The sequence below is a fragment of the Lissotriton helveticus genome, chromosome 5_2 (assembly GCF_964261635.1).
Source record: "Lissotriton helveticus chromosome 5_2, aLisHel1.1, whole genome shotgun sequence".
Classification (NCBI taxonomy): domain Eukaryota; kingdom Metazoa; phylum Chordata; class Amphibia; order Caudata; family Salamandridae; genus Lissotriton; species Lissotriton helveticus.
Genome location: NC_136066.1, coordinates 7,365,532 through 7,392,855, shown reverse-complemented (window position 1 = coordinate 7,392,855; position 27,324 = coordinate 7,365,532). Strand labels below are relative to the sequence as shown.

Sequence of the window (27,324 nt, the reverse complement as noted above, 5' to 3'; positions counted from 1 at the left end):
GCCCTGGATGAACGAGTGTAGACCTGCGCAGTCTGCACTGACTACAGCAGTTCTGAGCCCTGGATGAAAGAGTGCCGACCTAGCGCAGTCTGCACAGATTACAGCAGTTCTGAGCTCTGGATGAACTAGTGCAGACCTGGAGCAGTCTGCACTGACTAACACAGTTCTGAGCTCTGGATGAACGAGTGCTGACCTGGCACAGTCTGCACAGACTACAGCAGTTCTGAGCCCTGGTTGATCGAGTGTAGACCTGGCGCAGTCTGCACCGACTACAGCAGTTCTGAGCCCTGGATGAACGAGTGCAGACCTGGCGCAGTCTGCACCAACTACAGCAGTTCTGAGCCCTGGATGAACGAGTGCAGACCTGGCGCAGTCTGCACCGACTACAACAGTTCTGAGCCCTGGATGAACGAGTGCAGACCTGGCGCAGTCTGCACCAACTACAGCAGTTCTGAGCCCTGGATGAACGAGTGCAGACCTGGCGCAGTCTGCACCGACTACAGCAGTTCTGAGCCCTGGATGAACGAGTGCAGACCTGCCGCAGTCTGCACCGACTACAGCAGTTCTGAGCCCTGGATGAATGAGTGCCGACCTGGCGCAGTCTGCACCGACTACAGCAGTTCTGAGCCCTGGAATAACGAGTGCAGACCTGGCGCAGTCTGCACTGACTACAGCAGTTCTGAGCCCTGGATGAATGAGTGCCGACCTGGCGCAGTCTGCACCGACTACAGCAGTTCTGAGCCCTGGAATAACGAGTGCAGACCTGGCGCAGTCTGCACTGACTACAGCAGTTCTGAGCCCTGGATGAACGAGTGCAGACCTGGTGCAGTCTGCACACCCTACAGCAGTTCTGAGCCCTGGATGAATGAGTGCAGGTCTGCCAAAATCTGTACCGACTACAGCTCAGAGCCATCGATGAAAGAGTGAAGGGCTTCCACAATCTGCAAGGACTACAGCAGAGGGTGGGCGAGTGTGGCTTAATGACAGATGGACCAACTATAGCAGTTCTTAGCTCTGGATGAACGAGTGCAGACCTGGCGCAGTCTGCACCGACTACAGCAGTTCTTAGCCCTGGAGGAACGAGTGCAGACCTGGCGCAGTCTGCACTGACTACACCAGTTCTTAGCCCTGGAGGAACGAGTGCAGACCTGCCGCAGTCTGCACCGACTACAGCAGTTCTGACCCTGGATGAACGAGTGCCGACCTGGCGCAGTCTGCACCGACTACAGCAGTTCTGAGCCCTGGAATAACGAGTGCAGACCTGGCGCAGTCTGCACACACTACAGCAGTTCTGAGCCCTGGATGAACGAGTGCAGACCTGGCGCAGTCTGCATGGACTACAGCAGTTCTGAGCCCTGGAATAACGAGTGTAGACCTGGCACAGTCTGCACTGACTACAGCAGTTCTGAGATCTGGATGAACGAGTGCAGACCTGGCGCAGTCTGCATGGACTACAGCAGTTCTGAGCCCTGGTTGAACGAGTGCAGACTGCTAGCAGATCTGAGCCTGGATGAACGAGTGCAGACTGCTAGCAGTTCTGAGCCTGGATGAACGAGTGCAGACCTGGCACAGTCTGCACTGACTACAGCAGTTCTGAACCCTGGATGAACAAGTGCGGACCTGGCACAGTCTGCACTGACTACAGCAGTTCTGAGCCCTGGTTGAACGAGTGCAGACCTGGCGCAGTCTGCACAGACTACAGCAGTTCTGGGCCCTGGTTGAAAGAGTGCAAACCTGGCGCAGTCTGCACAGACTACAGCAGTTCTGAGCCCTGGATGAACAAGTGCAGACCTGGCGCAGTCTGCACAGACTACAGCAGTTCTGAGCCCTGGTTGAAAGAGTGCAAACCTGGCGCAGTCTGCACAGACTACAGCAGTTCTGAGCCCTGGATGAACGAGTGCAGACCTGGCGCAGTCTGCACAGACTACAGCAGTTCTTAGCTCTGGAGGAACGAGTGCAAACCTGCCGCAGTCTGCACTGACTACAGCAGTTCTGAGCCTGGATGTAGAGTGCAGACCTGCTGCAGTCTGCACTGACTACAGCAGTTCTGAGCCTGGATGTAGAGTGCAGACCTGGCGCAGTCTGCACTGACTACAGCAGTTCTGAGCCCTGGATGAACGAGTGCAGACCTGCCGCAGTCAGCACTGGCTACAGCAGTTCTGAGCCTGGATGTAGAGTGCAGACCTGCCGCAGTCTGCACCGACTACAGCAGTTCTGACCCTGGATGAACGAGTGCCGACCTGGCGCAGTCTGCACCGACTACAGCAGTTCTGAGCCCTGGAATAACGAGTGCAGACCTGGCGCAGTCTGCACACACTACAGCAGTTCTGAGCCCTGGATGAACGAGTGCAGACCTGGCGCAGTCTGCATGGACTACAGCAGTTCTGAGCCCTGGAATAACGAGTGTAGACCTGGCACAGTCTGCACTGACTACAGCAGTTCTGAGATCTGGATGAACGAGTGCAGACCTGGCGCAGTCTGCATGGACTACAGCAGTTCTGAGCCCTGGTTGAACGAGTGCAGACTGCTAGCAGTTCTGAGCCTGGATGAACGAGTGCAGACTGCTAGCAGTTCTGAGCCTGGATGAACGAGTGCAGACCTGGCACAGTCTGCACTGACTACAGCAGTTCTGAACCCTGGATGAACAAGTGCGGACCTGGCACAGTCTGCACTGACTACAGCAGTTCTGAGCCCTGGTTGAACGAGTGCAGACCTGGCGCAGTCTGCACAGACTACAGCAGTTCTGGGCCCTGGTTGAAAGAGTGCAAACCTGGCGCAGTCTGCACAGACTACAGCAGTTCTGAGCCCTGGATGAACAAGTGCAGACCTGGCGCAGTCTGCACAGACTACAGCAGTTCTGAGCCCTGGTTGAAAGAGTGCAAACCTGGCGCAGTCTGCACAGACTACAGCAGTTCTGAGCCCTGGATGAACGAGTGCAGACCTGGCGCAGTCTGCACAGACTACAGCAGTTCTTAGCTCTGGAGGAACGAGTGCAAACCTGCCGCAGTCTGCACTGACTACAGCAGTTCTGAGCCTGGATGTAGAGTGCAGACCTGCTGCAGTCTGCACTGACTACAGCAGTTCTGAGCCTGGATGTAGAGTGCAGACCTGGCGCAGTCTGCACTGACTACAGCAGTTCTGAGCCCTGGATGAACGAGTGCAGACCTGCCGCAGTCAGCACTGGCTACAGCAGTTCTGAGCCTGGATGTAGAGTGCAGACCTGGTGCAGTCTGCACCGACGACAGCAGTTTTGAGCCCTGGATTAAAGAGTGCAGACCTGGCGCAGTCTGCACCGACTACAGCAGTTTTGAGCCCTGGATTAAAGAGTGCAAGCCTGCCGCAGTCTGCACGGACTATAGCAGTTCTGAGCCCTGGATGAACGAGTGCAAACCTGGCGCAGTCCCAGAGATGAGGGTTTACACCAACACAATTCACAAACAGCAGCCACAAGCACATACAGTCTATCAGCACCCACACAACTTCATGCTAACACCCATAACCTCCTCCACAAACACTACAAAGCCAACAAACATGTATTGTTCCTCCAGCTGCCCCAAACCTCTGCCAGAAGCTATGCACCACCCCACAGTGATCTAGAGGCACACTAACACATTTAACTTCGCATCCACTGCACGTGAGCATCGGCACTGCTTTACACGCACACACACCACACATGCATACACCATGCATGCAACCACACACCACCCCACAGTGATCTATAGGCACCCTAAGACATTTAACTTCGCATCCACTGCACGTGAGCATCGGCACTACTTTACACGCACACACACCACACATGCACACGCCATACACGCATGCAACCACACACATACACACACCACCACACAGTACTCTAGAGGCACCCTAACACTTCTAACCTAGCGTCTGCTGCTCATGAGCATTCGCACTGCTCTACCAGCATCTAAACAGAGCTGCTGGTGTACGTATAAACACACACGCACCCACACACACACACACACACCCACACACAAGCACCCACCCATACGCACAACCCCCTGACAGTATCCACATGCTATGCTTCAAAAATTCTTACACTGTTCCACCAACACTCTATCTCTATCGCTACAAACACCACTCTAGCAGCAGCCACCTTCTGATCATCAGCAGCAAAAGACTTCTTGGCCAGCATAGAAGATGCAGTTTCGGGCAGTAGCAGCAGCACTACAGCCTGCCGGTAGTGCTGCTGCTGGCAGAGCAGGGTTTGGGTACTTTGCCAAAAACCAGGCCCTGCCCTGACAGAAACACTCTACGTACCACTGAGGTAGGCCGTGTCTCCTCGTTTGAAGACATCTCTTCCAACCTTCTTGCTCGTTGCGTCTCCATTCACGTATCCGTCGAAGCGCCGTAGTGGGTCTGACTGAACAATACGTCCAACAAGCTGGCCTGGTTCACCTGCAGGGAGAGACAAAAACATCCTGAAAGTTTGGCAAAAACGACACTGACTGAGGCATTCTCAGGGGCACAGTTTGGAGGGAGAAGAAGAAACATCTCTGAGGCTTTAGGCAGCAGGAGCAGTGAAGGAGGACAGACAGACACAAGGACCTTAGGCAAGAAGCGTCACTGGGACGAGCACTGGCGAGGAGGGACAGGAAACACTACAAGATGCAGACGGGTGACAATGAGCAGAACTCGTGACAGGGACAAGCGCCACAGACCAGTGATGAGGGTCAGCGAATACCACATGACTGCACCTGGGACTGGTGTGAAGTGACGAGAGGCATCAGAGGGCTGAGCAGAACTGACCAAGGAGGAGGGGGCGGAGGAGGTCCTACAGGGTTTCAGAAAAAACTGGGGGATGGAGGAAAGGGCACAACAAAGGGGCTCGGCCTCCAGGTACAAATCCTGTATTCAAAGTGGAGCCCTTCTGTCAATTAAAGGGTTTTTCTTCCCACTAGGGTGTTTCTTTGGAAAACTGTAGGTTTTCCTTAGATAACCCTCACCCACCAGGGTTCCCCCTTGGTGGCATGTTTCATCATTGGATTCTTACCATTCCGCTGCAGAACGGGCGTGCTGCAACCTACGTGTTGAGAGGGAGCACTTTTAATTGGTAGGATCATGTGTTAGATGATGTAAAAGATGAGGGTGGGGGAGAGAAAATGTAAAATACCTGGCTAGTAGGAAAGGATTTTTTATTCCTGTCTCTATCCGATAAGATGAAAATATGGGGAAAGATTAGGGAACCTAAAGGGAGCAATGTACCTCAGTTCCGCTGGTCGACATGTTTCTAGCCCTAGCCCAAGGGTATTCTTCAGGACCAGGAGTTAATACTCCCTGATACCACTCATATATCTTCTCTTAGTCAAGAACATTTTGTGATGAAAAATAAATAATTTCATTTATACATACAGCACCAAATGATGTTTGTATCAGGATAATCTGTTGAAAAAAATATGAATTGCCTCCAATCGTCATCATGAGACCGTATGGGGGGAAGGGACGCCTGTAGTCACACGTTCATCAAGGCGCCGAGTCTCCCTGCTTGAGAATGAGTGAGGCCCCTGGGCTCTCTTTGAGCGTCACAGCGAGCAGTAATGTTACCTGGGGGTGGCATGAAAGGGGCTGGGCAGGGAGACAGATCATGAGTGGAGCCATCTAAGAGGCTGAGATGTCTCCAGCGGCAGACAGACGAGCCACAGGTGCCCGCTGCCACCGGGACAGCTTAAAAACTGGGAGGGGACTCCTGTTCACCTTTAAACGAAAATAAAAAACAACACAAATAACAAAATGAGCAAAAGCAAAAATGTTTTAGACAACACAGAACAGAGGTTTTATTTTTTTAAACATTACTGTGAAAAATGTTAATTATGGGCCAAAATGACAATGGGAAGATGGAACATTAATGGGAGGACAGTAACAAAGTGGATTGAGTGAGGAGAGCAATGAGGAAGGAGAAGTGAGACAGCAGAGTGGAGAAGAATGACAAAATCTGTGACTGGGGGTGAGTGTCTGAAAAGTTTCAGCGCTCCGTCCATCATTTCCTTGTGTTTGCTTTGTTTGCCCTAAGTTGGCAGGGTATGCCCAGACGAGGGTCCCTTGCTCACTTTGTCACTGGATTCAAGCGAGCCTGGCTGATGAGGGGTGTTACCCCGAAACCGGTCCCTTGTTTCCGGTTCAGGGAAGACCTGGCCCGGCAGTTCGGACTGGACTGTTCCCATAAGGAATAGGGGCAAGACTTATTTGCATATGGCTAGGTCTGAATTGGGGTGGTGGAGTGGGCTAAAGAATGATGATGGATTCAACCAAGATCTGTGACTGGGGGTGAGTGTCTGAAAAGTTTCAGCGCTCCGTCCATCATCTCCTTGTGTTTGCTTTGATCACCCTACGTTGGCAGGGTATGCCCAGACGTGGGTCCCTTGCTCACTTTGCCACTGGATTCAAGCTAGCCTTGCTGATGAGGGGTGTTACCCTGAAACCGGTCCCAGGATGCTTGTGTCCGGTCCAGGGAAGGCCTGGCTTGGCAGTTCGAGCTGGACTGTTCCCATGAGGCAAAGGGTCAAGACTGATTTGCATATAGCTGTGTCTGAACTGGGGTGGCAGAGTGGGCTCAAGAACAATGATGGATTCAACCCAGATCTGTGACTGGGGGTGAGTATCTGAAAAGTTTCAGCGCTCCGTCCATCATCTCCTTGTCTTTTGCTGCCTACTTACCTTTCCCAAAATTCCTAAAGCATGTCTTGGAGGAAAAACGTTGTCCTTGTTGATCGTAAACACTGGAATTCTTTCAGTTAGGGGAAGAACTAGTTCCTATTCTTCAAAATGCGTTAACTAGGACTGTTTACCATTTCAGTGTAAGGCTCCGGGTGGCTGAAACCCTCCGCCAATGCACACTTATGTCAGCCTTTGAGAATTACAATTCATTCCTTAATTCATTCATTCATTCACGAATGTCTATCAGTCTCTGCCCTATTGCTTCCATGTTCCCTTTTGTCTACCTCTTTCATCACCAGCTTCCTCTCTTCCATCACTCCTTGGCCTTTCCTTTCAGCATTCCATGACCTCAGCACTCAGAGGGTGAGTTTCCTCCCCCTGCACCTTACCTCTCCCCAAGGACTCCCTCTTCCATCACATCCATGACAATCTCTCTCCAACCCTCCACCGCCACCAGGTCCCTGCACACCGCCGCGTCATCCTTGTGACCCCTGCCCCCTCCCTGGGTGGTGTTCCTGCAGCCCCCCCTCGTCTCACCTGGCTTGCAGGGGATGCAGACCCCATCAGGCCCTCGGATCAGTTCCATCGTCTCCTCGTCCACTCTCATTAACCGTATTGGATACACGAAGGGGAGGATCCGGCTGTTGAAGCCGCAGGAGCCCACCTACACGAGCAACAAGATCACACCATGAGACAGCAATCACCGGGGGCTCTTGACTAGAGTCTTAAAGAAAAAACTGCAAAACAAGTTACAAAAGGAATAACAAATGACAATACTCAAAAGCAACAAGTATTTGCAATGCAATAGGTCTCGCATTTACGCGAGTTTAAGCTATCGGCATTGTAACTAACAATGCCTTTTATTTAGGTTTTAAAAAACAAAAAATAAATAAAAGGCATTGTTATTTACAATGCCAAGAGCCCAAACGTACGTAAATGCGAGACCCATTACCTACCTTTACTGGTGCAAAACGCATTGGTACCAGCAAGATGCACAGAAGATGGGAGGGGTTGGTTGTGGTTGGTGTACAGGGGGAGTAGGTGGGGGTTCGAAACAACATGTGCTTTCTACAAATTCGGTCCATTAAACCAGCCATCTCTTTAAATAGCAGCAACCGAAATAAAAATAAAATCTCCAAGTCACACACGTATTATAGCATTATAGCAACAGCGTGAATCATGGCATTAGTAAAGCTGTTGCCAAGGGAGTCACGCTACTAACAGGCAACACGCGCAAGTTTTTCACTTTATGACTAAAAATAGAAATTCACGAGAAAAAGTAATCACGTTTACAACTTTAACTGGATAACGAAACAGGCTGATTAAGACTGAAAGCATTCCTGAGAGCAGGAGGGGGCTGCGGGCAGCAGGCACCATTGTTGTGTGCACGTCATGTTGATTGAAACATTTTTTAAAACAATGTTTAGGTGCAGAGTGCACAACAAAAGAAAGGGCGCGAGTGCGCGTATTAAAGCTAAATCTCGTTGTGTAAGAAAAACAGAAGTATATTTTACTTACACTGCATCATCCGCTATAAAGGTAACAAGCACTTGTATGACAAACAAGGAGCGACGGGCGGGTGCGGGTGGGGGTGCGGGTGGGGGGGTGGGGGAACGACACAGAACTGCACTGACACAAGCATAAAGCAATTCAATTAACAAAGAAAAGAGCTCCCCGAATAACAGATAAACCGCGTGAGCGTAAGAAAACTGTACTAAGTCGGTGCTGCGCTTGAAAAAAAACAGAAGTGACATTGGCTGCCTAAGCCAGTCACAAGCGAGCAAAGAAGACAGACCCTGCGCTGAACAAATGGCGAGCAGCAGGCGGGAGCTACCTCCTTTTACTGCATACTACAGGTCTTCCAGACCGCGCATGCGCGCTGCCTAGGCTCCACCTAAAAACGAATCCACCAAATGGTAAATAAAAATTTAAAAACAACATTATCTTACACGGTAAAATCTAAATATGAAACCTTCAAGAGCAAAAATAAAGAAACCAAACGTTAAATGAAGGAAAAAAATCAAAACAAAAATCAAATTGAGAAAACATTACACTCTGAAACAAAAACAAAACAGAAAGAAATTAAGAAGTAGAAAATGTGATACTCATACAATTCAAAGAATGAAAAACAAGACCACACCAAAAAAAACGACAATAACGACCTAAAACAAGACCACACCAAAATACCGAAACACGCTAGACCACAGGTTGGGAAAATAAGACTATAAGAAACAACCAGTCAAAATGTAACCCCAAGATTGTATCAAACATCAGAACTAAAAACAGTATCTATAAATAAAACAGGAAATCAATCACAAAGTAAAATAAAGCACAGGTCAACTACTGGGATGAAAAAGAACAAGATGAGAACACCAATACAATCGGACGAAGGGGATGAATGAGCAATTACATACATGTGATCATCTATAGGGGAAATTGTACATTACTATCGGGCACGCTGAGAGTTCTAGATATTATGGAGCAATGAATATACCCACACCACTGTAGTTGGGGGGGGGGGGCACGTCTGGGAGGAGTTGGGAACAATCATAGAGATAGGTTTGTGGGTTATGAAGAATGTACGACATGTTTGATGAAAATAACCAATAAAATCTGTTTAAAAAAAAAAATGAGAACACCAATCATCAACAATAGAATACAGGGTACAAGATAGGTAGCTATTGGAGGACGTAAAACATTACTCACCTGTTCCAATTGCTGTAGATTCACATGCTCTGCACACTCTGCCATCTAGTTTTGGGCAAGGACGTTGCGAGTGGTTTTTCTTTGAGGTTGTGGTTTTGAGGAGGCGCATGAGTCCTCACCATAAATCCATGATGCACCATGGCAGACACCACATCAGACGGTGTTAAGAGCGATGGGACCAGATGTATAAAATATTTTTCCTGTCACAACTGGCCCGATTCACAGAACGGACCGCGGCAACCCGAAAAATGCTTTTTCAAATGTACAAAACGCGATTCGGTCTACAAAACCGTGTTTGATAAAAGTGTGGATGTTGGATCATGCTGCAGCTTTACAAAAGTGGCAACTTAGAGCTGCCAAGAAAAGCCACCAGGATCCCTTCTTGAGAGTAGAATGTGCTACGGGCTTGGGCTCAAAAATTCCACGGACCTGATAATTCTCGCCTCGGTGCCTATTCCAATCATGGAGTCCCACTCTGCAACTCTGGGCAATAGCTTGCTTAATCTCCACAACGGCCCCCACAACGCTAAGGATGCCTGGCCTCCACCTTGGGGGTGCCCAGGAGTGGACACCTCACAGGGAAAGCCAGGATGGGTTCCACAGCGGTATTCGTACAAGCGCCTTGAGACCCTTGCGGGTGAGTAGTGCGCTATACAAGTATCAATTTACATTTACGGGCACAAGGTCAAGTCTACGATGTAACAAGTTCAGATTCATTTAACGATCTATCTACAGCGCCTGCTTTGGGAATTGGTTTCCTAAGCGAGGCTTACCAGAAACTACAAATAGTTTTTGTAAAAAGGTTTAGGTCTGTCAATGTAATAAGGAAGGGCTCTTACCATCTAATATGTGTTAACTCCTTCCTACAGCCTTTTGCTGCTGGAAAAAACATTGAAAGGTCAATGGGTTGAATGACATGGAATTGGGAGGCAGAAAAGGAGGATTAGTTACAAGGATGACCCGCTCTTTCTGCACCTGAATAAATGGCTCTTCCACTGGTACAGCTTGCAGTTCACCGACTCCCACAAGAGATGCGACTGGAATTAGGACTCACCCCTTCGTTGAAAGAAACTGTAATGAGCACAAGTGTTACGGCTCCAAAGGTCAACCCATGAGACTTGTAAGAACAACGTTAAGGTCCCATTGAGAGACAGGGGGGGCTTTCGGATGGATTCCTTTTTAAGCTCTTTCGGGAATGCGTGAACCAACAATAGTGTGAATACTAAATGGTGCTGCCTACTTTTCGATGGACGTGTACACTAACTCTGATTTGACCAACTAACAAATAATGGCTTGCACCCACAGTTATAAGGTTTATGGGCCAGGCGCATCAAGCATTTTTCTCCTAGCAAATTGGCCGATTCGCAGAAGTGGCCAATTTTCGATCGCAAAAAATGCTTTTGCGATACATTAGACCCAATTTTGCGATTAAGTAACCTGTTACCGAATCACAAAACCGATTTGCTATTCGCTATTTGGAAAGGGCGTGTTTAGGGCGTCCCTTCCAGATGGCGAATCCTAACTGTATGCATGATTGTTTTGTGACTGTGAATGCGGTTGCAAAACATTCACATTTTGCCACATACTTCAAGTAGGTGGTAACCCATTCGCCTTTATGAATGTTTGTAAAAGCATATTTAAGAGCAGGAAGTGGCTCCACTACCTGCTCTTAAAAAATTAAAAGAAAACTTTTCATTTTTCTTTCTTTAAAGCATCTCATTTACCTTTCAGGAAAACTGGCTACTTTAAAAAAAAAAAAGATTTCTATATTTAAAATCAATCACAGACCTGGTGGTCGGCTGATCACAGCAGGCCACCATCCCTGTGATTTTTGCGCTTCCTAGGAGTTCGCAAATTCCGACCTACCTCATTAATATTTATGAGGTAGGTCATTTGCGACCCCTTAGGAATCGCAGAAAGTGCACTACACACTTTCATGCATGCCGTTTTGCAATTCCCTAATTGCGAATCGCAATGATTCGCAATTGGGGAATTGCAAAACATTTATTTTATACATCTGGCCCTATGTTACTAACCCAGTAAGCGTCGGTCTTGGCATGTAGAGCTGTAGATTCACACGCTTTGCTCCTGCCATCTAGTGTTGGGTCCGGATGTTTGCAAGTTGTTTTTCTACGAAAAAGTCTTTCCAGTCACGATGTAGGTGACTCCTCCTTTCGGTGATAGTGCGCATGGGCATCAACTCCATTGTTAGATTGATTTCCCTTAAAAGGGTGAGAATGGAGTGAGTGCGTGTAGTAAAGAGATGTCCATGCGTAGATAATGAGAACTGCAACAACTACAGGTGCCTGGGGAGGTGGGAGGGCGCATGTGAATCTACAGCCCTACATGCCAAAAGCAGATGTTTATTGGGTAAGTAACATGATCCATTCGAGGCCTGTGAGCTGTAGATCGCATGTTTTGCATAGACTTTATAGCAGTATACTCCCAAATCGGTGGATAACCAGTGGGTGTTGCAGTTGTTTGAAAACTGCTTGCCCTACACTAGCTTGTTGACGTGCCAACACATCCACACAATAGTGTTTAGTAAATGTGTGTGGTGTGAAACCCATGTAGCTGCCATACAAACCTCAGCTATAGTGAATGTTACCTAAAAAGGCCATCGTAGGACCTATTTTGCGAGTGGAATATGCTCTAGGTGGAATGCATTTAACAATCCATCTAGAAATACCACATTTAGCGATAGGATTGCCTTTGTGAGGTGTAGTAAACGCAACAAACAGTTGCTTTGTTTTACGAAAATCTTTTGTCCTTTCTACATAGTCTACTAGCACTCTCCTGGCATCAAGCGTGTGACGAGCTCTTTCTGCTACCGAATCAGGTTGAGGAAACACCACAGGTAACGCAACTGATTGGTTAATATCAAAAGCAGAAACCACTTTCGGAAGGAATTTTGGGTTTGTACGAAGAACCACTCTATCTTTATGAAGTTGAAAGAAGGGTTCTTCTATGGTTAGTGCGTGACGCTCACCAACTCTCTTTAAAGAAGTGATAGCAATCAGGAAGGCAACCTTCCATGAAAAAAACTGTAATGCCAATTGTGTAATGGCTCAAAAGGTGGACCGATGAGTCAGTCAGTCAAACCACTTTATTCGATTAATTAAAATCATACAAAGCAAAAAACACATACATTTTTTAAAAAACACAAAAACTCAATTATTTACAAATAATTACATCAAAGAGGCACCATATTTTAAAAAATCAAAAAGAATCATTCACTGTTATAAAATCCCCCCCAAATCTCAAATAAAATGAACATGGATCACATAATGCTACAACTCTAAAATAATTCATATCATAATAGCACTAGGAAATCTTTTTTTCCTTAACCTCACAGCAGCAACCAAAAAACTGACAATATTAAAAATGGACCATAAGGGGAGGAGCCAAGCTCGCGTCCGAGATGGCCGCGTTTTAGCTCGGCTCCGTTCACTCTCCTGTCTACGACAACTATCCTGTACTTTATCCTGCCCCGGGAAGTATTCTACGATGTGCTGTGGAACGACGATACCTCACGGACACTTACCGTTTGCTCCGGTGGCTCCTGGGTGTTGCGGATCCTGAGTTGTGCCCCTGTCTGCTTCGGGGCCTCCGGAGCGGCCGGACCTGGCACTCCTTGGCGGCGCCCGGGCTGGGCGGGGCGCGGTTGCCGGCCCTTTGTGGTGGTGTGGAGTCGGAGAGGCCGATGTGCTAATAGACCGCTTGCGGCCCCCTGGGCCTGGTCCGGCGATCCTGCGGCCTGGTGTTGGGGCGCTGCCTTCCATGGACGGGGTTCACCGTACATCGGGCTTGTCCCCCCTTTGTTCTCCGGCCCGGCCATTTTGAGTTCCTCCGCCCGGGCTCGGAGAACGGTGCCGGCGGCGTGTGGGGTGCCGGCGCATGGCCTTCTTCTGGTGACCCTCCTTTCTGCCCTGGTGGCACCTCCGCTGGCGGCTGCCGATATCCTGATTGCCCCGCTGGTGTCCGGGCGGGGATCTGTGTTTGCAGCGGCCCCGCCGAGCTTCTAAGATGGCGGCCGGCCCCATGACTCTCGGCCTTGTGGGGACTGGCGATGCGGATCCGCCGCACGGCACGGTTTCTGAATACTGCAAAGGTGAGCCTACACTTGGCGACATCCTCGCCGCCCTGCGCTCCTGGGGGGCGCCCATGACCGCGCCTGTCGCTATCCGGGAGAGAGGTCCCTTGGCTGGACATGCCGGGCCCCCCCCGGTTTGTGCGGCTTCATCTCTGTTGTGTGCTGCTGGAACTTTCCTTGGGGTCGTGAACCTGGAGGCTGGTGTTGGTGTGGCTGTACGGAAGTGTGCTGCCCTTCTTCATCCTGTGCATCCTTCTGCTCCGGAGGTTCGCCAGCCGGATCCCATTTGGATCGACCTCGATGGGTCTCCTTTTCCTCTTTTGCCTCACATGGCCAAACGAACATCCTGTGACTGTGCCGCTGGACCGGCTTTCCCCGAGTTCTCATCGAAATTGTGCCTGCTTTGTATGAGGTGGTTCCTGTTTTATCTGGATCGTCCGGATCGCGATCGCTTTGATTTGAGTGTATTTTCGATTCGACTCCCTGTTCTTCACCTCCGGCTCCGTGTGGTCTGGTTCCTGGTTCGTTGGACTACTACAGTTTGCGAAAAACGAGGACAGGGTTGAACTGATCTTGCCTCTGTGGACTGTTATTTTGCTGCTGGGGGGTAGGCCATAGCCTTCTGCAGGGGTGCAGGGTGGGCTGTGCGGGGTGGGGGAGGGGTCTGTTTTCTTGTATCTTCCCTTGTTCCTTTTTTGGTTCTAAGGCTCTTATGTATCCCCTTATTTCGTGGCGCGGTGTCGGCACGTCGCCCCCCGGGGTGTTTGTGCTGGCATGGCCCTTTTGGTGCGTCTGCTGTCACGGTCTATTACGCATTACGCATTCATTTCTCCGGTTGCCACCAGTTCCTTGTGCCGAATTAGTATTGGGTGCTTTGTTAGCCGTGGGGAGCGTGCACTGATGCTGCGCCCTCACTTTTTCTCCCTCCTTTTTCCGATGTCCCTTTCCTCCCCTATTTCCCCCTTTTCCCCCCCCCCATTTTTCTTTTCCTTTTCTGGGTTGTTTGTAACAGAGGGCTTTAGTTGTGTAAGCGTACTTTTCGCTGTTTTATTATTATGTGCTATGGTAGTGGTGGGAGGGCGTTGAGCATCGATTGTGATTGTTATTGATATGGGACTCACGTTCTGCCTTTGCCAAAATGTGATTGTTCTTCTGGTCTTTTCCTGGATTCGAAACTTCGGCTTGCTCACGGCCCACCGCGGCCCTCTGGACTTTACAGATTGTTTTTATCCTGCGAACCCCTTTATTTCATTATAAAATTAACCTACTCTTATCCTGTCCGCGATGGCGGCTCGAAGTCTTGTGACCCTTGCCTTCATATGTGTATTTAGAAATCCTGTTGTCAATCCTGTATTGCCTCGTATGTCTCTTTATTGTGGTGGCCGGCCCGGTGGGTTGTAGGCCCGTATCTGTGAGCGCCTTTTGTACAATAAAGGTTTTTAAAAAAAAAAAAAAAAAAAATGGACCATAAATCATTTCGCAATTGGAGATATAATAAAGCTGGTTCAACTTGTTGAAATCCCTTTCCTCTCAAAAGAGGAACTAAAAACCGCCGTCGGATGGAATCATAAAAACCACAAAACATGATGAAATGCAGTGTGTCTTGAATAGAACAATCATCCCAACGACACAAAGCTAACTCTTCTGGTTCACACCATCCAGACAGGTTCCCCAATGAAAAGTGAATTAAGTTAAAACGAATCCTCGTAAACAGCCATCGGTGATAAGGTTTGGTCACAATTCTTAGGTATGGTTCAATCAAGGGGGAAGTATTTAATAAAAAATGAGCCCTAACCGAGGGTTTTTGTAACTCCAAGTCCTCCCGCTCTAACATTTATAAATTCAAAAACTGTGATCTTACCCATTTTACATCTTCCTTTACAATCCCGTCTGGGTTGTTGTAGATGTCAACCCGCCCCAGTTTGTTAAACGTAGATTTAATGTACGACAGCCAAGGAATTCTCCTGGCCTCATCTAGAGCAATAGTCCCTTAAAATGTAATGATTCAATGTTATCTCAGGATTAAGCCAAGTTTTAATCCAACATACTCGAGGGGCCAATCTCAGCTGGTCAGTCACGTACCCCTGGCCTAATTCCTGATGAATGGAAAAAGTCGGGGTGGATTGAGGTACCGACAAAAGGGTGAGTAAAAACGTTTTTTCAGACAATTGTACTCCTCGTAAATACTTATAGCCCCAAACGGCAGCGCCATATGTGGCGATAGCCAGACACTTGGATCTATAAATCGCAAGAATTGCATCAAAAGGCCGTACTCCCAACCTCTGTGAGAACCCCACTAAGGCTGATGACGATCTAAACACCGCATTTTTCTTTGCTCTAAATTGGGGAACCCAGGACCCCTTATCATCAAATAACACCCCCAGGTATGTAAATGAGGACACTTTAGATACCGAAGCCCCATTACAGAAAAAGGTCTTAACTTTTCTGTTATGGCAACCAGCTGTCATAACATGAGATTTGGGCATATTTACTACCAAGTCCAGAGATTTCATATGCGCTCCAAAAGCATCTAACAGTCTCTGGAGGCCTATAGCCGTACGGGAAAGAAGCACGGCATCGTCCGCGTAAAGGAGGACAGGAATAATCCTGCTCCCTACACGTGGCGTATCCGGACTAGCCTTAACCAGGTCTTTTTCTATGTCATTTATATAAAGTGTAAAAAGTAGGGGTGCCAATATGCACCCCTGCCGAACACCTCACCCCGACTTAAAATGACTCGTGCATTTGCCCTCCTGGGTAACTCTGACAGCTGCTGAAAGATCCCTGTGTAGTTCAGTTAAAAAGTGAACCAGGCATGGGTCAATTCCGAGTTCTCATAAAATAGACCACAATTTACATCTATTGACCAGGTCGAATGCGGATGTGGAGACTTGGGTGCTTGTGAGAGGCACACGTTGCAGACTCTATGCAGGTCGGCGCACGAGTACTTGGAGTAGCACCGAGGACTGAATTGAAACGGAGTCCGTTCCATTGGCAGGAGACTGTCTAGTAAGGAACGGAGTAGAAGTCAACCGATGCAGCTAGGCCCAAAGGCTGTGCAAAATGTTTTCTCGACTAAAGATGGAGAGTTTTCAAATCTAAATGATACACAGAGAATAGTGAAACGCGTATGTGAATAATACCGTCAAGGGTACAGTGGATTGCACACCAAGGGGAACCTGAAGGATGGTTTAGAACTGGAGTGCCGGAAACCACGTCGAAACCAGATGGCGGAAAGAAAACAATGTGACAATGGAGTCGATGTCCATGCGCACTATCACCGAAAGGAGGAGTCACCTTACCTTGTGACTGAGAAAGACTTCTTCGAAGAAAAACAACTTTCAAACATCCGGATCCAACACTAGATGGCAGGAGTATGCAAAGCATGTGAATCTATAGCACGCATGCCTCGAACAGAGTTACGGCTTACCTAGGAGAATGGTGGATGGAGATCAAGGAAAGATGCTATAGAAAGAACTACGGCTTACATAGGAGAACGCTGGAATGAGATCAAGAAGGAAAGATGCTATAGAAAGAGTTACGGCTTACCTAGGAGAATCCTGGATGAAAAGAGGGAGCTCTACCTTATGATATTGTCGATGAGTGGAATATATAAGGCACGGTCCTGCTTAGACCGCGAGTGCAGCTGCTGAACTGAACACCGCTGTGTCCAAGTACCGCAGAGACTTGGGTGAATAATGAGAGATTTTACAATTTTACTCGTCGCCCGCGCGATTGAGATGATTTTGAAAATGGATCAATTGGTTTGACTTTGATACACTTCGAATCACCAGTTCCTACAGTGAGTAGTTTCACCCTCTCGCCTACCTACTCTGTGTGATACACACAACCTTTCTTTCATTTGAAATGTTTGGTGTTGCTTTGAACACCTTGAGGGACAATATGAGATCCAGTTGTGTTCTCCATCAGATCCCGAGTCCTTACAGGTACATTGAACGGCCTCCATCTTTTACTATGTTTACATCTCAAACTGTTGTCTTGTGTCCTGGCTTCTTTTACCCCTCACTCTGCAAGGTGCGCAAACCTCTTAGCCATTTTAATCTTTTCCACAAAGGCAGGGGGAAAGCATTAAATAAATTGAATATTAATAAGTAATTCTAGTTTGCTTGGGTATAAATCTGTTAGACAAAACATGGCTTCCAGTTTTCTAAGTTAGAAGGCCACCAACATTGCTCAGACAAGACAGACCGGGATGCAGCCGCCTCCATCGAAGCGAGACCCATGGCAGAGTCTTTCATCGATGATTACCCTGCAACCTTCCGAGTACAGCGTCCCCTACCCAGGGACATTTGAAGGCATGGAAAAATGGGCCCAGGGCACCAGGCTTTCAGGGAGCGTCCCGATGGGGTCAGTTCTGGTCTGCGGAGCCTCGCCCTGATGGCCTTGATTAATTCTTAAACATATTGTTTTAAATACCGTTTTTCCTTAAAATGTATTTTTATTGTGGGTGATGAGTGAGAGGTTATTACAGAGCATTTGCAGAGAACCGTAGCGTTTGTATTTCATGCAACATCCATAAGGAAAATGCTGCTTACCAGTATGCATCTGTTCTTTGCATGTAGAGCTGCAGAGTTGCACACTGTGCATAGATCGCCACCTAGTGTTGGGCCCGGATGTTTGCAGCTTGTTTTTGTCCTGAAAAGTTCTTTGGAAGTCACGAGATAGGGGACTCCTCCCTTGGACCACCTTGCGCATGGGCATCGGCTCCATCCCCAGATGGTTTTTCGCCATTAGGGAAATGATGGAGCTTTGCAAGAAAAGTAGGATGTCCATATAAGCTGAATCTAATTAAGATAATACTGGAAGAGACAAGGGTAGCAGAGGAGGTGGGTGGGCGTGTGTAACTCTGCAGCTCTACATGTATGTTTGTATGTATGTATAAATTGTTTTGTAACGCGCACTGTTACTTGGGAGTATCCTGGCGCGATGGAAAGGCAAAGCTGAACGAACAAGGATCGTCTTATGTCCTGCTGCTGATGCTGAACAGGTGGGTTTTTAGATTTTTCTTAAATTGGGCTACCGATTGGCTGGAACGCAGATGGAAGGGAAGAGCGTTCCAGGCTCGAGCCGCTATCACTACAATGGACTGTCCACCCAATCTGGTTCGCTTGAACCTAGGAAGGGTCATTTTGAATAGCGAGGATGACCTAAGAGCTCTTGTGGGGGCATAGAGAGTAAATCTCTTCTTTAAATAGACCGGGCCTTGGTCATGGGTGGCTCTGAACGCAAGTACTAGAGCCTTGAAGAGAATACGTTGAGGTACTGGGAGCCAATGAAGGCTGGACATATGAGACCGAACGCTTTTCCATCTAGGAACGTTAAAAAGAAGACGGACAGCGGCATTCTGAATGACCAGCAGACGTTTGATCAGATAGGCCGGAATGCCGCTGAACAGAGAGTTCGCATAGTCCAGCCTTGCTAAAATGAGTGCTCGGGCAACAGTCTCCCTAGCCTCCCTAGGGAGCAATGGGAAAAATTTCCTGAGCATTCTCAGGGTGGCAAAACAGGTCCCGGTTAGTTTTTTTATATGGTCCTCAAATCTTAAATCCTCCCCAAACCAAATCCCAAGATTTTTTGCCGGGCCACCCATCTCCTTGGGACATGGGATATCCGGGGGCCACAGTGAGTTTTTAAAACTAGGAGGGAAGGAGCCATAGAAGAGGACCTCCGATTTATCCTCATTACATTTTAACTGGGCCATGGTTAGCCATTGAAACACTAAGGATAGGCAGAGGTGGACCTTTGCAGTGTCCAGATGATCATCAGGCCCAGCTGCGTGTCATCAGCATACCCTATAATCTTAGCCCCATACTGTTCCGCAAGACACACCAGGGGGGTAATGTAAATGTTGAACAGCAGGGGGCTAAGAGTAGATCCCTGTGGAACCCCCGTGAGGAGTGGTTTTGGTTCTGAGGCATGAGGTGGCATCCGGACCTGATGTGTCCTACCCGAGAGAAATGAGGACAGCCAGGCCAGGGCATTGCCACTCACGCCAATAGCAGAGAGCCTGGCAGTGAGGAGCGTATGGGGAACGGTATCGAAGGCGGCAGAGAGATCCAATAAAATCAGGACCGCTCTACCGCCTCTGTCCAAACACTCCCTAATCGACTCCGTCACCTCTACCAATGCCGTCTCCGTACTATATGCTGCCCTGAAGCCTGATTGAGCTGGATGTAAAACATTAGAAGTCTCAACAAAACTTTCTAATTGTCGAAAGACTATTTTCTCACAGATTTTAGTCAGTGCAGGCAAAAGAGAAATAGGCCGGTAGTTTCCGGGAACAGTGGCATCAAGGCCTGGTTTCTTCAGAAGCGGCAAAAGCTTAGCCTGTTTCCATTCAGCAGGAACCACTGCCGAGGAAAGAGAGAGGTTCACGATCTGGGTGACATCCCTACAAACAGTACTGGCCACCTCTGATAGTACCCGGGCAGGGCACAGATCGGAGGGAGAGCCTGATTTGATAGACTCAAGAAGAGGCAAGACATCACACTCTGACACCAGCGCGAAGTCAGTGAGCTGTTGGATATCAGAGAGATGTGACCTAGTAGAAAGGTCCATCCCTAGGCTCTCAGCCAGTGACACAGAGGTGAAGTCCTGCTGAATCTTTGCTATTTTGTTTACAAAGAAATTAGACAGAACTTTGCACCATTCCCCAGAGGATGGAAGAGTGGTGGTTTCTGCCACAGGGGACACGAAGCTTTTAACAATAGAGAAAATGTCTCTACTGTTATTTTCCGCTTTGGCGATTCTCCCTGCATAATAAAGCCCTTTAGCAGTTTTAATAGTGGCATAATAGTTTTTTTGGGCTGTGCGCAGAGCGGCCTTTGCGTCCAACCTATACTCCCGCCTCCAGACTCACTCCAATTTTTTACAACCCAGTTTTAAGTCCCTCAACTCAGGCGAAAACCAGGGCTGAGAGGGGCTGCGTCGAAGCCTGGGTGCGGTAGCACATTTGGTGGACGGATTCGCCGCCCGCAGCACCCACCCATTAAAATCATCAACCGCCTTGTCCAGCTCGGGGGTGAGTATCAGGTGAGTTTTTAGTAATTCCTGGGGGTGGCTGACGGGAGGTGTCAAAGCTGATCTACCTACGTTGTCTACTTCCCATGAGAACCTGACAAGGTCATGGTCCGACCAAGTAACCTTTTCTGGGCCCATCATCCTAATGGGAAAGTTAGAACACACCAAGTCTAAAAGATGACCTCTGGTATGAGTCGGGGACATCACCCATTGTTTGAGCTGTGACAGATCTAAAACTTCCTCCAGTCTGCGCGTTTCCAGCGACCCAATGCTGTCTACATGAATGTTGAAATCGCCAACCAGAAGGAATTTGGGATAGCTCAGGGCCCGGGGCACTATACAATCCTCCAAAGTTTCAATAAAGTGGATGGCAGGGCCTGGGGGCCTATAAATCAGGGACCCCCCAGCGTAAAATGGGGACAAATAATAAGGGAAAAATGGAGAACTTCACCCTCCACCCCCACCGCTAATTGCTCTGAGGCAAAATGCCACTCTTCTTTAAAAATTACTGCTAGACCCCCCCCTCTACCTACAGGTCTGTCTACTCTAGCAATCTTGAAACCTCTAGGGACTGCCAGTTCAATGCCAAGAACAGATGCATACTGGCAAGTAGCATTTTCCGTTCGAGGCAGATGAGCTGCAGATTGCACACTGTGCATAGATTGTATAGCAGTACTCCTCTCTAGCGGCGACCACCCGTATCTGTTGTATTAGTTTGGAATAATGTTTTGAGAACAGCCTGGCCCACATTAGCTTGTTGTTTGGTTTGCACATCTACACAATAGTGTTTTGTGAATGTGTGTGTTGTAGACCATGTAGCTGCTCTGCAGATCTCATCTAGGGGAACGTTCCCTAAAAATGCCATTGAAGCCCCGATCTTCCTTGTAGAGTGGGCTTTAGGAGGAACAGATAACGTACGTTTAGCTTCGTGGTAGCAAATCTGTATGCATTTGACAATCCATCTGGCTAACCCAGATTTTGAGATGGGGTTGCCTTTTTGTGATGGTGAGAAAGACACAAAAAGTTGTTTGGTGTTACGAAAAGGTAGTGTTCTCTCAATGTAGTATAGCAATGCTCTTTTGACATCTAAAGTGTGTAGAGCTCTTTCTGCGACTGTTTGTGGCTGCGAGAAGAAAAAGGGCAGTTCCACAGATTGATTGAGATGGAAGGGAGATATGACTTTGGGAAGGAATTTTGAATTGGTACGAAGAACAACCTTATTGTGATGCATTTGCAAAAAGGGTTCTTGAATGGTTAGAGCTTGTAATTCACTAACTCTTCGTAACAAAGTAATAACCACTAGGAACGCAACCTTCCATGTTAAAAACTGTAGTGCACATTTATGTAACGGTTTGAAGGGAGGTCCCGTTAGTCATGTGAGAACGATGTTTAAGTTCCACACTGGTGAGGGTGGTACTCTGGGAGGAATGATTCTTTTTAAGCCTTCCATAAAGGCTTTAATGGCAGGCACTCTGAACAGAGATAGAAGCTGCCTGTTTTGAAGATATGCTGCTATGGCAGCAAGATGCAGTCTAATAGACGTGTAGGCTAAGTTACACCTTTGGAGGTGCAGTAAGTATCCTATGATGTTACATAGAAAGAATGGTAGTGGTGTTTCCAAAAGATTGGAAGGAACCGCACATACACTAGTAACAGTATAGTCAGAGATAATATTCGGATAGTCAGTAGAATCTTTCAAAATATCAAAGACGGAGTGCTACATGGACCAATATCCCCCACTACCAGGAAGGAACACAATGTATCAAGCCAAAGAATTGACAAATAAACATATGAGCAAAAAATGGTCTAGAGAGCACAATCCTATGATGCCAGTGTGTGAAAGACTAATGCAATGAAAAGTCTAAGCAACAATTGAATTTAAATGAAGTCCACAAATAATTATGATATACAGGACAAAAGAACGGATAAAGTTCATATTCTATGTCATCTTTTCCTTTTATTGATTCTTAGAAGTGATGTGTTGAATTGACACGTCTAGAGGATTAATATTGTTATTGTGACAATATATTACAAAATGTTTCCACTTAGCTGCATAGCATGCTCTAGTGGTTGACGTCTAGTTTCGTTTATGACATTCATGCAGTCTGGAGGAAAGTTAAGGTATCCAAACTCTATGACTTCAGGAGCCAGATCGCTTGGTTGAGCTGAGCTGGGTCCGGGTGCCTGATCTCTCCACGGTTCTGTGTTAAGAGGTGTGGAGACAGGTGTAGTTTTTGGTGTGGTACCACAGACAGTTGTAGCAGTGTGGTGTACCACGGCTGTCTGGCCCACGTTGGAGCAACTAGGATGAGGGTCAGAGAATGCTGCTGTAGTTTGAGTACTACTAGTGGCATGAGTGGTAGAGGTGAAAAAGCGTACGCAAATCTGTTTGACCAGTTCATCCATATCGCATTGCCTTTGGACAGTGGGTGTGGATATCTGGCAGCGAAGCTTGGGCATTTGGTGTTTTCGTGGGTGGCAAAGAGGTCTATCTCAGGCTGTCCCCCACATTTGAAAGAATGACTGAAGAACTTGCATATGAAGTTCCCACTCGTGGGTCTGTTGTGTTTGATGACTTAACAGATCTGCAATGGTATTTTGTACTCCTGGAACATGCTGGGCTAGTAGGAATATGTTTTGAGGTACAGCCCACCGCCATATGTCCTGTGCTAGTTGAGAGAGTTGCAGGGAGTGTGTTCCACCCTGCATCTGTATGTAATACACGGTTGTCATGTTGTCCGTGCGGACTAACACAGCTTTGTTTGAAATTTGCTTTTGAAAAGCTTTTAGTGCTAGGAATATTGCTAGTAACTCCAGATGATCGATGTGGAGTAATTTTTGTTGCGGTGTCGACCTGCCTTGCATGGTGTGTTGCAGCAGGTGAGCTCCCCAGCCGGAGAGCGATGCGTCCACTGTCAAGACTATCTGAGGAACTGGCTCTAGGAACGGTCGCCCTTTGGAAAGGTTTTTGGTGTTCCACCAATGCAGAGAGCGATGAGTCCGACCGTCTACCAACACTAGGTCTGTTAAGTGACCTTGAGCCCGGTTCCACTGAGGTGATAAGCATTCTTGTAGCGGACGCATTTGAAGTCTTGCATGGGGTACTATGAAGATGCAAGACGACATCATCCATATGAGTTGAATGAACACTCGTGCTGGGAGGGAGTGTTGTGGCTGAAACTTTGTGAGAAGAGCTTGCATGGTGGCTATTCTTACTGGAGTGGGATAAGCTAGCGCTGTTGAGGTATTTATTGTGGCACCGAGGTACTGTTGTACTTTGGATGGTTGCAAATGAGACTTGGTGAGGTTTATTGTGAATCTCAAGTTGTGGAGCAGTTGGATTGCGGCATGAGTGTGTTCCACACATTGATTGTATGAGCTGGCCTTTATGAGCCAGTCGTCGAGGTACGGGAAGACATGGATGTGCTGTCTTCGTAGATGCGCTGCCACTACTGCTAGGCACTTGGTGAATACTCGTGGTGCTGTTATGACTCTGAATGGGAGTACTTTGAATTGGAAGTGTTGTCCGTCTATCACAAATCTGAGATACTTCCTGTGAGCTTTGTGAATGGGAATGTGGAAGTATGAGTCTTTGAGGTCTAGAGTAGCCAGGAAGTCGTTTTGTAACAAAAGGGGAAGGACTTGCTGGAGTGCGACCATGTGAAAATGGTCTGACTGTATGTATATGTTTAGAGGTCTGAGGTCTAGAATAGGCCTTAGAGAGCCGTCCTTCTTTGGGATGAGAAAGTATAGGGAGTAGACTCCCTTGTTTTGTTGTTGCAGAGGAACTGGTTCTATTGCACTTTTTTAGGTCTCGCCTCTCAATGCGCATGCGCATTGAGTGGAGCGAGCCTATAGGGGCTTAAACAGACCGTACCTAGACTGGCGATTAGATGCTGTGCCCATGCGCATTGACCTAAAATGCGCGTGCACAGCATCAAATCCTTAGCCATCTGTTGCCCAGCTTGGTGCCGCTCCACCCCCTGCCGGATCAAAGGCTTTCACAGCCGGCCGGCCGTGCTTTCAGTTTCATGCCAGATCAAAGGCTTTCACGGCCGGCCGGCCGTGCTTTCAGTTTCACGGCCTGTCTCCTTATTTAACTTGTTTTCCTTCCAACAGTATATATTCTTAGGCATTTCCAAACAGATTTTAGTCTCCTCCATGCATCGGACAATTGTCTTATTTGAGCCTGCGCTATAATTGCTTTTTGCAACGTTTGTTTTATTACTTTTTGTACACTGCAGATACGTGGCTGTTTATACATATATGACCTGAATTTTAAAATAATCTCACAGTGTATTTTATTAAATGATTTCACTGGCACGCCTTGCTGTGCTTCTCTCCCCTGCTGCACTCTCCTGCTCTCTAGAGATGTGGCCTAACGACCAGAGCTGCCATCTAAGTCACGTAAATACAAAACATGTTGCATTCCAAATGCTATAGGTGTCACATTCGCGAAAGTTATAACTATTGGCATTGTAAATGACAAAGCTATCAATTTAGCTATTTTAAAAACCAACAAATAAATAAAATATTTGTCATTTACAAGACCAATAGCTCCAACTTTTCTAATGCGAGACCTATTGCATTTCCAATGCTTGTTCTAGCAGAGATATCACTTCTTGCTTTAGCAGTGATAGATGCTCTTGTGACATTGGGCGCTGTTTGGGTGGTATGTTTGGGGGGTAGATGTTAGTTCTGGACAGTAACCTGATTGAATAATTTGTCGCACCCACCTGTCTGATGTGATGTTGATCCAGGCAGGAAGGAATTGTTGCAGTCTTCCCCCCCCCCCACAGGAGTGGAATGGTGGGGGGGAAGTGGAGGAAAGTCATTGGGCAGTGGTGGAGGCAGAGCGGGAGTTGTTGGTTTTGCCTCTGCCTTTGTTATTGTTACCCCTATAACCCCCTCTTTGGTAGACTTTAGTGAATGTAGATTGGCCAGGGGCTTAATAGGACGTGGAAGGGCTGTCGGAGGAGTAGACTCATGTGTTACCTCTATACGATGAGTGATGAAAAGAACGTCCAGGAGCCTGTGATTGCAGGGCTCACATAGATTTAGCTGTGTCGGTATCTTTCTTCATTTTTTCTAAAGATACATCTACAATAGGGCCAAAGAGGTGTTGCTCATCAAATGGCTGATTGAGGCTGGAATTTTGCACTTCGGGTTTAAACCCTGAAATACGTATCCAGGCATGCCTACGGAGAAGGACACTGGTGTTAATTGCCCTCGAGACTGTATCTGCGGCATCTAGGGCACAGCGAATGGAAGTGTTGGTGATGTTTTTACCTTCCTGTATGAGTTCATTGGCCCTGGTTTTATATTTATCAGGGAGATGCTTCAGGATGGATTCTAGCTCATCGTAGTGTACCCGGCCGTATCTCGTCAATAGCGCTTGAGTATTGGCGATGCGCCACATGTTAGCTGCTTGTGAAGCTGTGCGCTTACCAGAGGCATCAAGGGGCTTAGATTCCTTATCTGATGGTGGTTAGTCACCTGATGTTTGTGAATTGGCACGTTTACGTGCATTGGATACGACTAAGGAATCTAGTGGTGCTGGGCCTCGAATGTAAACTGGGTCAGCAGGGGCAGCTTTGTATTTTTTCTCAAAGCGTGGGTTGAAGACTCGAGCCCTGACAGGATCTTTAAACACCTCTGTTGCGTGCTTAATGACTCCTTTAAACATCAGTAAAATGGCGGTGGACCTTTGCGTATCATCAAAAGTGTCCAATAAGAAATCTTCCTCCACAGCATCTGTGTGCAAATCAACCCCATGGTATTGTGCCGCTCTCTGGACTAATAGGTTGAAACCTATATATAGTGTCTTCTGGTGGGGAGGGCCTGGAGGGATACACATCGTCTTGCGGGGCGTAAGAAACATCAGGGGTGTTATAATCGTCCCATGGGTTAGGTGACGGGGGGGGGGGGGACTATCTGTCCCTGCTGGGGTATGTGCACCCCCACCCGTGTGATCAGAGTCTGTATCTGATATATCATCTGGGTCAGTGGATGGTGCAGGTGAATGATCTGGTGGAGGAGTTTTAGGAGGAGGTATATTCTGGGGAGGAGGTGGAGAAGGGACTCTTAATGGAGAAGTTGCAATGTCTCTCTTCTTCTTAGGAGGAGGAGGAGGAGGAGTCGCAGGCTTCTCTCGTGGTCTCTTCTTAGAGCTAAGATGGCCCCCTTGCACAAGTAGCCCGCCAGCATGACCTGAACATCTCCTACGCCGACGACACCCAAATCATCCTCTCACTCACCAAGGACCCGCACACTGCCAAAACCAACCTCCACGAGGGAATGAAGGCCGTCGCTGAGTGGATGAGGAACAGCCGTCTGAAACTGAACTCGGACAAGACGGAAGTCCTCATCCTCGGCCCCACCCCCTCTGCCTGGGACGACTCCTGGTGGCCGACCTCACTAGGAGCAGCACCCACACCCACCGACCACGCACGCAACCTAGGATTCATCCTCGACTCCTCCCTCTCCATGTCGAAGCAGGTCAACGCCGTCTCCTCCTCCTGCTACAACACCCGAAGTATGCTCCGCAGGATCTACAAGAGGATCCCGACCGATACCAGAAGAACGGTGACCCAAACCCTCATCAGCAGCAGGCTGGACTACGGCAACACACTACGCAGGAATCCCGACCAAAAACCTACAACGGCTGCAACGAATCCAGAAAGCCTCAGGACGACTGATCCTCAATATCTCTCGATGTAACCACATCACCTCCCACCTAAGAGACCTGCACTGGCTCCCAGTCAACAAGAGGATCACCTTCAAGCTCCTCACCCACGCACACAAAGCACTTCACA

At 48.0% G+C, this 27,324-nt stretch overlaps 1 protein-coding gene across 1 annotated transcript in view; it reads right to left on the bottom strand.

The window, feature by feature from the left end:
* SLC27A4 (solute carrier family 27 member 4) overlaps positions 1–27,324 on the bottom strand; it is a 153,785-nt gene that overhangs the window by 47,326 nt on the left and 79,135 nt on the right. Inside the window, exons 9-10 of the mRNA XM_078646644.1 lie at positions 7,207–7,333; positions 4,276–4,413 (exon numbers count right to left, since the gene is read on the bottom strand). Of these exons, the coding sequence (XP_078502770.1) occupies positions 4,276–4,413; positions 7,207–7,333 (265 nt within the window). The remainder of the gene's footprint in view (positions 1–4,275; positions 4,414–7,206; positions 7,334–27,324) is intronic.